The 17,045-nt window shown below is 35.6% G+C and overlaps 1 protein-coding gene across 1 annotated transcript in view; it reads left to right on the forward strand.

Annotated features, from left to right (window-relative positions):
* The window catches only part of llgl1 (LLGL scribble cell polarity complex component 1), a 59,012-nt gene extending 41,967 nt beyond the window's left edge, over window positions 1-17,045 (forward strand). The window contains exons 12-23 of the mRNA XM_073833260.1: window positions 161-314; window positions 1,088-1,192; window positions 2,892-3,184; window positions 5,421-5,574; window positions 5,698-5,839; window positions 8,791-9,074; window positions 9,152-9,416; window positions 9,506-9,620; window positions 11,284-11,363; window positions 11,671-11,794; window positions 11,875-11,976; window positions 15,449-17,045. Of these exons, the coding sequence (XP_073689361.1) occupies window positions 161-314; window positions 1,088-1,192; window positions 2,892-3,184; window positions 5,421-5,574; window positions 5,698-5,839; window positions 8,791-9,074; window positions 9,152-9,416; window positions 9,506-9,620; window positions 11,284-11,363; window positions 11,671-11,794; window positions 11,875-11,953 (1,795 nt within the window). The 3' untranslated portion in view covers window positions 11,954-11,976; window positions 15,449-17,045. The remainder of the gene's footprint in view (window positions 1-160; window positions 315-1,087; window positions 1,193-2,891; window positions 3,185-5,420; window positions 5,575-5,697; window positions 5,840-8,790; window positions 9,075-9,151; window positions 9,417-9,505; window positions 9,621-11,283; window positions 11,364-11,670; window positions 11,795-11,874; window positions 11,977-15,448) is intronic.

Below are 17,045 nucleotides of genomic sequence, written 5' to 3' on the forward strand. Positions count from 1 at the left end.
TATTTTTTTTTTTATTCTATCTCTAATGAGAAATCAAAATTGAACAGCTGCTCACATTTTTCTTCACTGTTTTGATAAAATGTCCCACAGGTTTTAATGAAAACATTACAGTTTATTTGGATCAGCTGTCAGGATGATTTGTTTATTTTATTTTTTTCAGTCATGAGGATGGTACGGTGCGTTTCTGGGATGCGTCAGGAGTGTCGCTCAAACCGCTGTACAAACTGAGCACAGCCAACATCTTTCAGACAGACTGCGACCACAACGACAGCCTGACACAAGGCGGAGAGGAGGAATGGCCTCCTTTCAGAAAGGTCACGGATTTATGGAAGATCTGATGTTTTTTTTCACTCTTAAAACAAACGTTAAATCACATCATCTGAATGCTCAGACAGTGTTATTTTATTTTGTTACTTTACTCACTGTTTTCTTTCACAACTAGGGCAGCTTCAGCTTAGCAAGTTTTTTGACCTCCCTTCTCTTTTTTTGTTTTCCTAATCCACCTTTTCCTCCTCTTCAGCTTCTCCATAAAACGCCAACTGCAGTCTGGCACGTGGCCCACTTTAGCATATGGGATTCACACTGGAGTTGATTCCTTTGCACCTTAATTAAAAGCAGACTGTCTGTCTGATGACTGAAATGCTTTGCTGACGTCTGCTGAAGATGGAGCACATTTCTGCTGTGGATGGCACTGCTGCATTGCCTTTTTGTTTTATTTTTTTCTTTCTCCTCATAACATGCACATTCCTCTTTTCTTTGTTCTAGTCTTTGTCCGCAGCTGTTTGGCTGGGAGCAGACATTGTTGAGGGTCAATGTGTCTAGAGGGGAAGGAAATGCAGTCTTATATTGTTACCGATTGCATTATATTGTTCAGCTATATGGCTGATGCTTTTTCTTTAAGGCTGTAAAGATGATATTTGATTTTTAGTTGGCATGTGGAATTTAATTTGTTACAGTTACAGATTGGCTCAGGTGTGTTTTTGTACTATACATTCCTCATAAAATGGATATTGCAGCTCTATTTGTGCAACCTTGAGAATCAGTGAAGAAGAATAACAATAAATATTTGCTTTTCATTTATTTCCAGGTGGGCTGTTTTGACCCTTACAGTGATGATCCCAGATTAGGAATCCAGAAGATCAGTCTTTGTAAATACAGCGGGAAGCTAGTGGTGGCTGGAACTGCTGGACAAGTAAGATCACTAGCTTTTAATGATTAATGCAAATATATTTTTAGTTCAGTAGCTTTTTTTCAAAACCTAGGTGAGCAGCTAGTAGGCAGCATCCCTAACCATAATGAAACCTCATAACAACTACTTCAGATATTACGACTTGTATGGCTTGATATAAGATAAATGATTTCTCTTATTGAAATGTGTAGTAGAAAACCCATGAAAGCTATATGCTGTTTAAAAAATCCACATTGTTTTATATATATTTTGAATTATGGGGGCAACATCAATGATGTGAAATGGTTGCACTCTGTCAGCTATTGGCACTACCTGTTGTTATTTTTACCACGACACAACTCTGGAAAAAAAAAATACTGATACAATGCCACATTGTGCATCTTTTGGTTGTAATTTTCAGTTCAAAGGCAACAAGAGAAACAATGCAAGTCTTCACTGCTTTCCTAGAGATAAGAAGAGGAGAAAAGATTGGGAATGGATGAATAAAACTTCCTAAAGACCAGCATCTTTGTTCTCTCCACTTCAGCCCTGATGCCTTTGAGGCTTTTAGTACACCACAGCTACTGAAAGATCTTACAAATGGCAGAAAAAAGAAAAGCTAGATGCTATCCTGGCAGGATGTACACATGCTGACGCTTGTCATGATGCCACAGCCACTAAAAGTTTCTGGACGTGGATTTTATTCGATATCTGGGATTATTAAGACCCCTTGGTACGGCGCTTGGTTTAAGCCTCCGTTTATATCCATCGCCACCTGTAAGCTCTTTCAGTAGCTGTGGTCATCGTATCAGTATTTTATTTTCCGAGTTGTGTTGCGGTAAAAACAGCAACGGGTAGCGCGGCTAGTGCCAGTAGCTCACAGAGTGCGACCAATTTATGCCATTAAAATAATGGCGTCCCCCACAGTCCAAAATATGTATGAAACAATGTGCATTTTTTAAAATAACGTAAGTCTTTCATGGGTTTTCTACTACATATTTCAGCAAGAGACATCATTTACATTATATTAAGCCATTCAAGTCTTAATACCTGAGGTTCCCTTTAAATCTGGATTATCCCACCACCTTTGGGAAAACCAATCCCATCTGAATATGTGACCCTGGACCACAAAACTAATCATAAGGGTAATTTTTTTTAAATTGAGATTTATACATATCTTAAAGCTGATGTATGGCTAGTTAGGTTAGGACAATATTTGGCTGAGATACAGCCATTTGAAAATCTGGAATCTGAGGGTGCAAAAAAATTCAGAAAATCAACTTTAAAGTTGTCCAAATGAAGTTCTTATCAATGCATATTACTAATTAAAAGTTAAGTTTTGATATATTTATGGTAGGAAACTCACAAAATATCTTCATAAAACATGATCTTTACTTAAAGTTGTCCAAATGAAGTTCTTAGCAATGCATATTACAAATTAAAAGTTAAGTTTTGATATATCTATGGTAGGAAACTACAACATATCTTCATGGAACACGATCTTTACTTGATATCCTAATGAATTTTGGAATAATTTATCATTTTGACCCATACAATGTATTTTTGGCTATTGCTACAACCCGTGCTTCTGAAGACAGGTTTTGTGGTCCAGGTTCACATATGGCTTAATACTGTTACCTAGATGCTCTCTAAGTTTTTAAATCGCTGTTGTCTTTACAAAAATAAATGATATTAAGGTTATACACCTATACTCTGTTCACAGGTTATAGTTATGGTTCTTAGCGATGAGAAGTCCGATCACATGATTGATGTGGCCACAATGGACCTGCTCCAGGACAGAGAGGGTTTCACGTGGAAGGGTCATGACCGGCTGCCTCCAAAAAGTGGCTCAGTAGTGTTTGCTCCTGGATTCCAGCCGGTTGTCCTGGTGCAGTGCATGCCCCCCGCGGCTGTTACTGCGGTAACCCTGCACGCAGAGTGGAACCTCATTGCCTTTGGCACCAGTCATGGCTTTGGCCTCTTTGACTACCATCGACGAAGTCCAGTGCTGGCGAGGTAAATCGTGGGGCCATCCAAAGCTGCTATGTTACTTTGCCAAATGCTTGTTTGGGAGCTTTTAATAAGTGGATCAAATTGAAAGAGATTGATCTCATTTGCTATGAAGATATTCAGGTTATCTGAATTGGGATTGGCTCGATTTTATTTACTAAATATGTTATTTATATACTAAATTAATAATTGAAATATATGTGAGATCTTTCATGAGCAAATCGGTGGTGTGTGGTGGTGTTCTAAAATGAGGAGGAAAGTCCTTAAAGTTTTTTTTTTTTTTTTTTTTTTTTTTTTTTTTTTAAATGTAAATTCTTGTGCCAGTTACATTTTCTTGGTTAGAAAAACATTACTTATACTATCAGAGAAAAAATAAAAACATAAAAAACAATTCTATTTTTACTTCAATCATGTTATCATTATTCTATTTATTAACGAATAATAATTAGTGTTTAAGCATTTTAGTTTTTAAAAAATAATAAGTCAAGGCAGTAACAGTTTAAACAATATATTTTATTTGTGAACTTATTTTTAAGCAATTCTTTATAAATAGTTAACTTTAAACTGTTTTGAATTGTTCAGAGCATCAGTCATCAAAGCTCTGTAAATATTCATCACAGAGAGAAATTTACTTTACATTTCACCAAGCTATTTACTCATTAAAAACTCCTATAGATCATGTTTTCATGCCATTTTAAATCTTATTTTGACATGACAAAGTGGTTATATCTAAGTGTGTGAGGTGTTTACATATTTAAAAAAAAAAAAAAAAAAATAGGTATCCCATTAATGCCATTATATGTGACCCTGGACCACAAAACCAGTCATAAGGGGTACTTTTTTTTCTGAAAGCAGAGTAAATAAGTTTCCATTGATGTTTGGTTTGTACAAAAAAAAAATATTGAGAAAAGTGTATTTAAAGTTGTCCAAACGAAGTTCTTAGGGAAGCATATTACTAAACAAAAATTAAGTTTTGATATATTTACCCTAGGAAATGTACAAAATATCTTAATGAAACATGATCTTTACTTAAAGGAACCGTATGTAGGATTGTGGCCAAAACTGGTACTGCAATCACTTTCAAAATACTGTAGAACGGTGTATCCCCTCCCGCTCCCCCCCTGACTCGAGGTTGCCAGCTAAGCTGCAGGAGTAGGCTGCTACAAGGAGCTTCAATGGCAAGTGACGAGTCCTACACAGTAATTTGTTTTTCTTCTGTTAATTATGTTTATGCTTCACGAGAGATGTTTTGCGAAGTAATTATGTATCGCAAAAATTTACAGATGGCGATTAGCCAAATATTTTGTATAGATGTACTGTAATACCACATTTCAGTCGGAACATAGATTGTTTTCATACCCTGCTAGTGGTGCGATATAAAGCTTTTTATGAACTCATTTAGCTCGGCCAACCGTGGAAAATCCACTGTGTACTGAAGCAAAGTTAGCCAAACATAGATGAATCTTACCTGTCCAGGAGAAAATTAGCAACGTTGGCGTCTATCTTTAAATTCTTCTCCGTTTTCAGCCGTCTCCATCTTTCAAAGGCATCTCCTATACAAATCCTTGTGTTATTTCGGACTTTGTCACGACGTATTTCGGATTCATAACGAGGCTTTTATGTTTCGTAACGTTATACATGTTTTATCCGACAAGTTCGTAACTGCAGCTGAGCTGGCAACCCGGAGGACGAAACTCTACTGACTTCGTGATTGGTAGATAGCTGGAGGGTGGAGCCTCAGACCAAAACACAAAATGACAACAATAACTTCAGTTGAGGGCTGCAACTCTCACTTTTATTAAATGACAATATCCTGGCCGGACCACTGTTGTCAGTGATATAAGTATTTGAAATGAACATGATTTCTTAATGTCTAGTGACATGTCAGGGCCATTTTATGATTAACTGACATAAATTTCTTACATACGGTTCCTTTAATATCCTAATAATTTTTGGCAAAAAAGAAAAATTGATAATTTTGACCCATAAAATGTATTGTTGGCTATTGCTACAAATATTCCCATGCTACTTAAGACTGGTTTTGTTGTCCAGGGTCACATATTGTTGAGTCATACTGATTCGCAAAATTGGAACATGCACAAATACAAGCTGGGATTTATTGCATGAACCAATCACAGCTTCTTTCAGCAGTTGCAGTGTAAAATAACCTCAAAGAATATTAATAAAAATCTGACTTGTGACTGTACTTTGCTATAATGGAAGGTTTTGTGTTTTTCCGAAGGTGCACTCTACACCCCAATGACTCTCTGGCTATGGAGGGCCCGCTGTCTCGAGTGAAGTCTCTGAAGAAATCCTTGCGCCAGTCCTTCAGAAGAATCCGGAAGAGCAGAGTCTCAGGAAAGAAACGTGCTGTGGTTAATAGTCCCGTCAGTAAAGTGAGTGCCTGGAAATCTCACATACATGCATTTCCGTTGTACAGGGTTTTGTGATTGTAGGAAAGTGAGGCTGTTGATTTGTTTTTTTTGTTTTTTTTAAGATGCTCATATTGCTTTTATCAGGTTCAGGAGGCTAACGCTCAGTTGGCAGAGCACGATGCTGAGGTGACACCAGTGCAGAGACGGATTGAGCCCCGCTCTGCAGACGACTCGCTGTCTGGAGTGGTTCGCTGCCTCTGCTTCGCTGACACTTTCCTTAGAGATGGTGAGAATTGTGGTGGAAAGGGTTTCAGATATGGCACAGTCTGACAGTTCAGGCAGTATGACTACTTAAGTGTGTGTGTGTTTGTGTTTTTGCCAGATTTTATGTAATTGAATTTGTCATTGACATTCTATACTATATCAGATCCATCCTATAAATTAAATCCAATTGGGATGTTTTAAGATATGCAAACTTACGGAACATGCAGTTGAGGTCAAAAGTTTATATACACCTTGCAGAATCTGCAAAATGTTAAGTATTTTACTAAAATAAGAGGGGTCATACAAAATGCATGTTATTTTTTATTTAGTACTGACCTGAATAAGACATTGCTGAGAAGATGTTTAAATTTAGTTTACAAGAGAAAATAATAGTTGAATTTATAAAAATGACTCCGTTCAAAAGTTTACGTACACTTGATTCCTAATACTGTTGTTACCTGAATGATCCACAGCTTTTTTTTTTGTTTGTTTAGTGATAGTTGTTCATGAGTCCCTTGTTTGTCCTGAACAGTTAAACTGTCTGCTGTTCTTCAGAAAAATCCTTCAGGTCCAACAAATTCTTTGGTTTTTCAGCTTTTGTGCATTTGAACCCTGTCCAACAATGAATGTATGATTTTGAAAAACGATGATGCATTGCCAGGGGGTGAAAACTTTTGAACAGAATGAAGATTTTTCTTATTTTGCCTAAATATCATATTTTTCTCATTTAGTACTGCCATTCAGAAGCTACAGAAGATGCTTACATGTTTCCCAGAAGACAAATGTTAAATGTACCCTGATCTTCAAAATCAAAAAGTTTCATGCATCATGTTTGCTTCTGGAGCATTAATGAGCATTTGAACCTTCTGAAATAGTTGCACATAGTCCCTTAGTTGTCCTCAGTGTGAAAACATGCATCTCAAAATCTTAGTTAGTTCAAATACACAAAAATGCTAAAAAAAAAACCCCTCAAAGAATCTGTGGGACCTGAAGGATTTTTCTGAAGAACAGTGGGCAGTTTAACTGTTGAGGACAAACAAGGAACTCATGAACAACTATCACTAAACCAAAAAACACATCTGTGGATCATTCAGGTAACAGTATTAAGAATCAAGTGTATGTGAATTTTTTTTTTTTTTTTTTTTTTAAATAAATTCAGCTATTATGTTCTCTTGTGGACTATATGTAAACATTTTATGTGAAATATCTTATTCAGGTCAGTACTAAATAAAAAAATAACATGCATTTTGTATGATCCCTCTTATTTTGGTAAAATGAACATTTTGCAGATTCTGTAAGGTGTATGTAAACTTTTGACCTCAACTGTATTTCAATTGTGATTATTTGTGCGTTATTCCAATTGAATTACTGAATCTATTCACAGCCCTAGTTTGACTTTTAAAACAGGCTTGTACAACTGTTAAAGACATTTTTATTTAATTATTAGTCTGATATCAGATCGGCATAAGCAATTTTGTTGTCAATCTAATCTAGGAATCTTATTCCACATTTAAGTTTTGTCCGTCCTGTGTGAAATGTGTTGGCTGATGTGTATATTGTTTAACCTGATCAAGGCTGCTACACACTTGCCTACACATGCATATTGAAGTGATTTATGCTGTCTCTATATTACAATGTCTGGGTCACAAGCACGAGGCAGCCTGTTTCCATCTTCTTCAAATGAATGACCTTGTGGCTGAAACTGATTCTTGCTCAATAGAGAGCTGAATTTTCCATGAGGGAGTTCTGAACAAAGTAGTATTGTTTTATTAGTGCAATATATTTAAATGATTCACAATAATGGGGGGAATAACTTTGAATTTGTACTGTGCAGTTATGGGTGTGAGTGGCTTGTTACTGGAACACAATAGCAGGTCAGGTTAGGTCACTGTTGTCTGAAACAGCTGTGCTGACTGAATAGGGAAAACTAAAAAATGCAAAATACTTAGGCCACCAAATCAGGTCATAAAGAATGCTACTTAATAAGCTGATAAGTGGAATCAGATGTTAGATAACAGATCCAAAGCTTTAGTTTTGGGTGGATGCATAGAGCAGGATTGGGAAACGCTTTCTGGAAAATCAAGATTTGTATTCTTTTTAACCGTTTTGAAAGAAGTCTCTTACGCTCACCAAGCGTTTATTTGATCAAAAATACAGTAAAAACTATCATGTGATAATAGAATTATGATTTAAAATAATAAGTATGTAATCATGTCAGTTCAATTTAGACAAGTCCAATGGATTTATAGACCCAGAAAACATGGGGTTAGACACTAAGATTACTTGGCTAGGTCAAATAATGAAGGAGTTAGGATATTTAAGGGTTATCTGCCCATCTTGAATGCCATCTTGAAAATGACACCTTTCTAGTGGTGAAACCTTGGTAAACTTTTAGTATGTTATTAAGGACACCTAATACTACAAAAAACAGCTGAGAAACCTTTTGTTAGAATTTTTTTAGGGTTAGGTGTTTTTTTTTTCATATATGTAGCCGCCTATAAGGCTTTTGTAAAAAACTGCAATGGTGTTTTTAGTATTATTTGACGAATAGAAAGTTCGTAAGACCAGGATTAAAGGGTCAGTTCACTCAAAAATGAAAATTCTGTCATTAATTACTTATCCTTATATTGTTCCAAACCCGTAAGACCTTCGTTCATCTTCAGAACACAAATTAAGATATATATTTTTTTATAATATCCGAGAGCTTTTTGACCCTTCATAGACGGCAACACGCTATAAAGGTAACTTGTCAGTTGCTTTGCTGTTTATGCAGGGTCAGAAAGCTCTCGGATTTCATCAAAAATATCTTAGTTTGTGTTCCGAAGATGAACAAAGGTCTTACGGGTTTGAAATGACATGAGGCTGAGTAATTCATGATAGAATTTTTATTACTGGGTGAACTGTCCTTTTAACATTTATTTATATGGCTGTAGGTCACCTGGTTGACAGCATTATTTTCCCTTTGTTACTCAGGAACGCATCACGGACCTACAATGTGGGCCGGCACAAACTCTGGCTCAGTGTACGCATATGCTCTGGATGTACCCTCGCAGGAGAAGTTCTCAGAGCAGAGTGTAGAGGCCCTGCTGGGGAAGGAGATCCAGCTCATGCACAGAGCTCCAGTGGTGTCCATCGCTGTGCTGGATGGCCGAGGAAACCCTCTGCCGGAGCCATACGAAGTCTCCAGAGATCTGGCCAAAGCCCCGGACATGCAGGGCAGCCACTCTGTTCTTATTGCTTCTGAGGAGCAGTTTAAGGTTGGGATATTTACAACTAAAATGGATCATTAAAAAATGGATTGGAAGTAAACAACCTTTATTTTGGTTTTATGTAGGTTTTCATGCTGCCTAAAGTAAACGCGAAGACCAAGTTCAAGTTGACCGCCCATGAAGGCTGTCGAGTACGAAAGGTGGCGCTGTCGAACTTCACCAGCGTTAGCTCTGAAGACTACTCTGAGAATGCTTTAGTGTGCCTTACCAATCTGGGTGACATCCACGTGTTCAGTGTGCCAGCGCTGAGACCGCAAGTACGCTACGACTGCGTCCGCAAAGAAGACATAAGTGGCATTGCTTCATGTGTTTTCACTAAGACAGGACAAGGTTGGTAGTTCACTCAAACAGCATGTAAATCATTTCTGGCATTAAGCTTTTAAAGATGATTCAACTATGTTTGCCTTCAATGTTATTAGGATTCTACCTGATTTCACCCTCGGAGTATGAGCGCTTCTCACTGTCAGCCAGTGTGATCACAGAGCCGCTGTGCCGAGTGGATGTGGAGCGACCTCACGATTTCTCTGCTCACAGGTAAATGAGAGATTTTGCTAATCACAGTTTAACAGCGTTCTAAACAGGTGCAATGCAGAGTTTCCAGAAGATTGCCTGTCAAGTCTGAAATATGAAATTCATGGGCAACATCAAAGCAACAGACAATTTAGAGATATTTGATGTTCAATATGCAATTATGTTGAGCCGGATTTTGGATCAGTGAGATTTCACTGTTTGTGAAGTTACTCAACATCCTTATGGGTGAAATGTATCTTGTGACCTAGAATTTGCTTCTTATTTAGGCTTTTTCCTGCTTTGGTTTTTGATGATAGGAAAACTTTGAAAACTGTCGTTGAAGTAGCAGTGACAGTTGGAAGGTGTCATTGTCATTAATGGCAGTGAAATATTAATAATATACAGTGTCAAGATTATCCGTCTTGACAGAAAGAAAAAGAAAACACAAAAATGGAAATTTAATATAGTCATTGAATTTTATTACATGCATGCATGTTTTAGCAATCAGATCTTAATATTCATTGTTCATTATTAAAGCACTATATGCACTACCAGTCAAAAGTTTTTGAACAGTAAGATTTTTAATGTTTTTTTAAAGAAGTTTTTCTGCTCTCCAAGCCTGCATTTATTTGATCCAAAGTACAAAAAAGTAAAATTTTGAAATATTTTTACTATATAAATTACTTTTCTATTTTAGTATATTTTAAAATGTAATTTATTCCTGTGATTTCAAAGCTCAATTTTAGCATCATTACTCCAGTCACATAATCCTTCAGAGATCATTCTAATATTCTGATTTGCTGCTCAAAAACATAATAATAATAATAATAATAATAATAATAATAATAATGTTGAAAACAGCTGAGTAGAATTTTTTCAGGTTTCTTTGATGAATTGAAAGTTAGAAGCACAGCATGTATCTAAAATGGAAATTATAAATGGACTTTATTTTTTAGAAATGTTTTTTATAATAATATGAATTAATAGAAATTAATACTGATTTCAAATTATACTGACTCTAAACTTTTGAATGGTGTAGTGTATAATGTTACAAAAGCTTTTTATTTCAGATAAATGCTGATCTTTTGGTCTTTCTGTTCATCTAAGAATCCTGAAAAAAATTTACTTAACCATTTTAAATATTAATAATAATAATAATGTTTCTTGAACATCAAATCAGCATATTAAAATGATTTCTGAAGGATCATGTGATGAAGTAATGATACTGAAAAAATATATATTCAAATAGAAAGCAGTTATTTTAAATAGTAAAAAATATTTCACAATATTAATGCTTTGTCTGTATTTTGGATCAAATAAATGCAGGCTTGTTGAGCAGTTTTCAACATGATGATAATAATAAATGTCCCTTGAGCAGCAAATCAGCATATTCGAATGATTTCTGAAGGATCAGGTGACAGTGAATACTGGAGTAATGATGCTGAAAATTCAGCTTACATCACTGGAATACATTATATGTAAAAATATATTCAAATAGAAAACCGTTATTTAAAATTATAAAACATATTACACAATATTACTATGTTCTTGAACAAATAAATGCATGAACGCTAGTGTACAGATGGGTAATTTTGGTGGATGATCATGTTGCAGAAATGAATAATGTTCCAGACATTCAGAGAATAATAGTTTTGCATTTTCAGCACATTTCAATCTTTTTTTGTAGCGGTTCCAGCACGACGCTCCCACCACAGGCTAATGGAACACACAAGACACAAGCAGAGAGCAAGTCTGTCGAAACTGAAGGTAACAATTCTGCGCTCAAGTCTTGACAGATGGAAAATAAATGTCATTCTTCACCCAACTAGCTGAAATTACTAGCGTTACTGCGGTTTTGTTTTACTGGAAATTAAAATTATGACTGAAGTCTAATTTATGTTCTTGATGTTTAATGTCTCATACAGCAGTTAATTTTTCTAAAACTATGATCTCACCCCTTTTGTGACGATACAAATCACACTGTCAGAACATGTTGTGTTTCATGAAATACAATGACTTCATTGCTTAGGCTGAAAAAGCAAAAGAATCAGATACTATGTGGTCATTCTCTCAGGGTTCTTTGATGAAATGCGAAGCGCCTTGTCCTCACCCGTCCTGGATTCTCCAAACAGCAGTGCTGATATCACTCTGGACACCACTGGCGAGCTCACCGTTGAGGACGTCAAAGACTTCTTAATGTGAGCGGTCTTTACTTCTCTATTCTGGTCTATTCAAGTTGAGGTTATTTTGGGTTTCCCTCAATCTTTTGTTTCTTTAGGACTGTGGATGAAGCTGAGAATAACTTCAGGAACATCACTGAAGAGGATGGAAGGCCTCCTGGAATTCTCATCAACTGAGGCGAGCTGGCAGACAGCTGGAGGTGAGGAACATTTACAGCGTAAGCAGGCTGTGAACACTGTGGTCTGGGAAAAGAAGATGGGGATTTGTTACTGGATGCTGAAAGGAGGTGTGCCTGACTGAGGAAATAGACCCTGCTGAGTCTGGCGGGTAATTAATGTGCAGATCCGTGCATGATGTTGGTTTGCAAAAATTATTTGGGATGTGCACTTTGTATTGTTAGTGTATTTAGTGTTGAGGAAGGAACAAGAAGTACTTCTCTTTACGAGTAGTGTGACAATAGTTCAGTTGTTTACAAACACATAGAAAGTAGCAGTATAGCTTAATTTTTTTTTTTTACAGTTCACCCAAAAATGGAAAAATATAAATAACCCCATGATTTACTCACCCTCAAGCCATCCTAGGTGTATATGACTTTCTTCTTTCAGACGAATACAATCAGAATTGTATTAAAAATATCCTAGCTTTTCCAAGCTTTATAAATGGCAGTGAATGGGTGCTGAGATTTTAAAGCCAAAGAAAGTGCATCCGTCCATCATAAATTGCTCCATGTCTCCAGGGTATTAATGAAGGCCTTCTGAAGTGAATCAATGTTCGTTTTAGAACAAGCAACTCCTGCCCAGATTTAAAAAGTAACGTAATGCATTACTTTCCACAAACAGTAACTAAGTAACGTAATTAGTTACTTTTTTTAGGGAGTAACTCAATATTGTAATGCATTACTTTTAAAAGTAACTTTCCCCAACACTGGCTCTGGTGAAAACTGGCTCTCTCAAGAACCAAGTTTTGTTTTGTTTGCAGCAAAGGAAAACCAGTCTCCTTTTGGCTTGTATCAAAACCTTCTGACATTTTTCTTTACAGATCCTCATTTTGTGCTTCAAATTTGTGACCGGTGTTTTGTTTTGCTCTCTCTTCTGCACTTCCGCGTTCGTTACTACCGCCTTATGTCATCTGCTGGAACGCCACTCTCTCTTGTACGACAGTTAGCGGAAAATAGAGATTATGGTTTATAAAGTTTTAAATAGTGAATTTATGCATTTGTGTAAGAAAAATATCCATGAGGACTTTTTATAGTGGATAGATGCACTTTTATGGGCTTCAAAATTTTAACGCCCATTCACTGCCATTGTAAAGCTTGGAAGAGCTAGGACATTTTTTTTTTATAGAACTCTAATTGTATTCTTCTGAAATAAGAAAGTACACCTTGGATCGCTTGAGGATGAGTAAATCATGGGGTCATTTTTATTTTTGGGTGAACTATCCCTTTAATGAATAATAAACAACATATCTTACCATTTTAAGCATGGTTACAGGACAATACGACCCCCGAACTCTGAGGAAATGACATTGCGAAGAGAGAGATAAATCTGACAGTTATGCAGTAAACATAAATTGACCATAAACTAATTAAATAACGTTAGGTAAACACTAACATACATATTTATACAAAAACATAGATGCACAAGAAAACACTTTTATTATTGGGATTTGTTTAAAATATTTCTTAATTTTAAAGATCTTTTTTTTTTCACAAGTTCTGACTGATGAATCATTGTTTTTGGTTAAAAATCATGTAGTCTTGGAAAGTCTGATTTATTGTAGCCAAGTGAATCAAGTAATTTATTAATTAATTTTTATTTAAATTTTTTTATAAGCTTCACTTATGTCTCTAATTTATGGAAGCCTGTTTCCACCACTGAATAAAAAAATAAAAAAGGTAATTGCAAATTTTTATCTCACAATTTTTACTTTTTTTTTTTTTTCCTCTCGCAATTGCCAGTTTACATCTTTGCGAGAAATAAAGTCAGAATATAGAATACAGATATAAAATCACAATTCTGACTACTTTTTTTCTCGCACTTGCGATTTTGTATCTATCTAGCAATTCTGACTTTTTCTCAGAATTGTGAGATATAAACTTGCAATTGCGAGTTCTAAAGTTATAAAAGTTCTGTGGGGGAAAAAAAGACTGTTCACAAAATTGCGAGTTTATATCACAATTCTTCATTTCTCAGGATTGCGAGTTTATATCTCGCAGTTTTGACTTTATTACTCGCAATTGTGAGTTTATAACAGAATTGTGAGAAGTTGCAATAACCTTTTTTTTTATTCTGTGGTGGAAACAGGCTTCCATACTAATTTACGTGGTTTATTACATGATTTGGTTAAATTCTGCTATTTTCAAGTCTGTTAGATTAGGGTGTTTTTTTGTGCTTTAGTCTATTCAAGTACATTCAGTTGCTGAGATCCCATGAAGTTTGTAAAAAATATATCAGGGATCTTTTTTTCTCTAAGATATTTATGTATGCATGTACACGAACCATAGTAACCATATAGTAAGTACATGTAGTTAATACTCAGTACTTAAATGTATAATTACACTAACAAAGACAACTTAAAATAAAGACTAACCATATATTTTTTCTTTCTTTTTGCACTGCAAAAAATGCTTTTCTTACTTAGATTTTTTTGTCTTGTTTCCAGCCAAAATATCTAAACATTCTTAAATCAAGGAGGACTTTCTAGACAAGTAAAAATTATTTTCTTGTTTTAAGAAAAGACAAGTTAAAATGAAGTGAGTTTTTGCTTAGAACAAGCAAAATAATCTGCCAATGGGTTAAGAAAAATAATCTTATTTCAAACAGAAAACAAGATTATTTTTCTTACCCCATTGGCAGATTACTTTGCTTGTTTCAAGCAAAAACGCACTTAATTTTGACTCGTTTTTTTCTGAAAACAAGAAAATAATTTTTACTTGTCTAGAATTTTAAATATTTTGGCTGGAAACTAGATAAAAAAATCTAAGTAAGAAAAGCATTTTTTTGCCGTGTGTAATTAACCGCTATCCGTTATTCTGCACCTACTTTATTAAAAGGGTAGCATCACTTTTGTTTAACTTGGCTTACACAGCTTGTAATGCTAGAGTTTCAAATCATTTAAAATGGCTTAGTAAACAACAGTTAAGATAGACAAAGAGACAAAACCTTGGTGCTTCCAGACATCTCATGTGTTTAATTGCCAGAGATGTTTGTTGAGAGAATTCTTCCCCCACCCCCTGCTTTGCGACTTTATAGATGCCACAGTAGCTTTTTTAGTCTGCTAATGACTGCAGTCAATTTATGCTTTACTTACTAGACAAGAACATGACTTAAACTACATTTTTATGCAGAGCTTGATGGAATGCACTCTTGTAATTCCTGCAAGCTGATTCTCAGTAGGGCATCTGCCTCTCTTATCCTTCTTCGTTAAGCCCAAGGCATTATGTGAACTGCTAATGTACAGAAAATTAAGAACAGACCACATGTTCTCAAGCACTTTCATTTAGCCTTGGACATTCTACATTTGTTTATCTACACTTTCCTCAGAGAAAAAAAATACTACTTTGCCTCCTAGTGGACATGTTTGGCAGTGCAGAATAGTTTGATTTATAAAATCAAATGTGTTTTAATGATTTGATCAGTATTTAAGTCTTAAGTTTTTTTTTTCTTTCTAAGGTCCAATTACGGGACTCATCAGCTGAACTCGTCACTTCTGATTGGATCCTGACAGAGCAGTTTGTGACTCCGGAAGTTGCACCAAACGTTGTTCATTAGGTTTTACCATGGGAATGTTGCACTTTTTTCCCTGTGCCAAAAGACTGAAGGATTCATTCTATTATCCTTTTTCTCATCACCTTTCCTCCAGTTTTCCTTCCCTCCAGTTTTCCTTCCCAGCTTTTTTCCCCCCCAACAACCATTGGTTCCTTTGAGGGGCTATGAAATGGTACATTTGAGAGGTGACTTTTAAAGGGATCAGGCAATAAACAGTCAAGTTGCACAATGTCTGTATGCAGGTAGGGGGGCTACTTGCACTGAGCCCGTCAAGTTTTTCTTCTCAGTTTGTCTTTTAACATTCCTCTTTTGTCACGTCACCTCTCCTCTTTTCACTGTGTGCCATTAATTAGTTTATGCTAAATCAAATGAAAATGTTATATTTAGATATCTGGTGTATAATTTGCCTCTTTAGTTGATCCTAGAATACATAGCTGCTACAGTTCATGCATCTCTAAGGGTATTTTGGGGGCGGCCAGCTGCACAACAGAAAATAACTATTCATAATTACGGGAGGAAAAAATATTAAGTGCCCTGCTCATTTATGAAGGTATGTACTCTCTGTATGAAGCGTTTGCTTTTTTCCTCCTGACAGCCTTTTCAACAATATCTATGATACTGTGATGGTTTCTGACCACAAATCAGGAGTCTATTGAAAAGTTCAAGTTATGGACCCTGTGGGTTTGATAGAGATATTTTCTTTTCATTCAGTCGTCTTTATTGTTATTATTATTATTTTTAAATAATGTCCCTTAACCACTTGCCATTGTAAGTAATTCTTGGCAGTTAACTGTGAAGTGTGTAATTTGAAGGAACATGGTGTATTCGCCGCAGTAATTCTAACCAGTTTGTTTTTGCCACAGTATTAACACGGTATGAAGGAGCTAATGACGTTTTCTATTTACACAGTATTCTTTAGAATAATTTTATATGGCTTAAAAGGGTTGGTATTTTGTATTTTATAGATATTTCACTGGCATTTAGGTAACTAGGCATTTCTAACACTGCATTTTGTGGGGCAATTATAGACAGTTGTGTATTACTATACTATAGGCATTAGTGTAGCTATTCGAGGGAAAGAATCATTGAGGGAATAGGATGAGTGTTGCACAAATATTTGAATAAGACACAGCTGCCCTTTGGGTCAGATAATGCAGATGTTAGTCAGTGTGCTTTTAGAAGTAAAGTATGACTTTTAAAGTGAAAGGCTCTATTTACATTGTAATTACAAAGAAAACTGCACATAAATACTTTGCTTGGTATCTACGCATTGTCACGTTTTCTCCCCGCTCATTCTGTTTTTTGTTTTGTTATGTTGGTTACATGTCAAAGGGACCTCATTAATTGTAGTTTAATTCTTGTTTGTATATTTGCCTTACATAACCTTTACTTTCCATCCAGCACCTATCCTGTGAACATGTATTTAATTTTTACTTTTTTTGTGTAGAATTTTAATTTGAGATATAGCAATGCTAATGAAATCTTGAATGTTAATAAAGTA

Source organism: Garra rufa, chromosome 1, assembly GCF_049309525.1.
Source record: "Garra rufa chromosome 1, GarRuf1.0, whole genome shotgun sequence".
NCBI classification, from domain to species: Eukaryota; Metazoa; Chordata; class Actinopteri; order Cypriniformes; family Cyprinidae; genus Garra; species Garra rufa.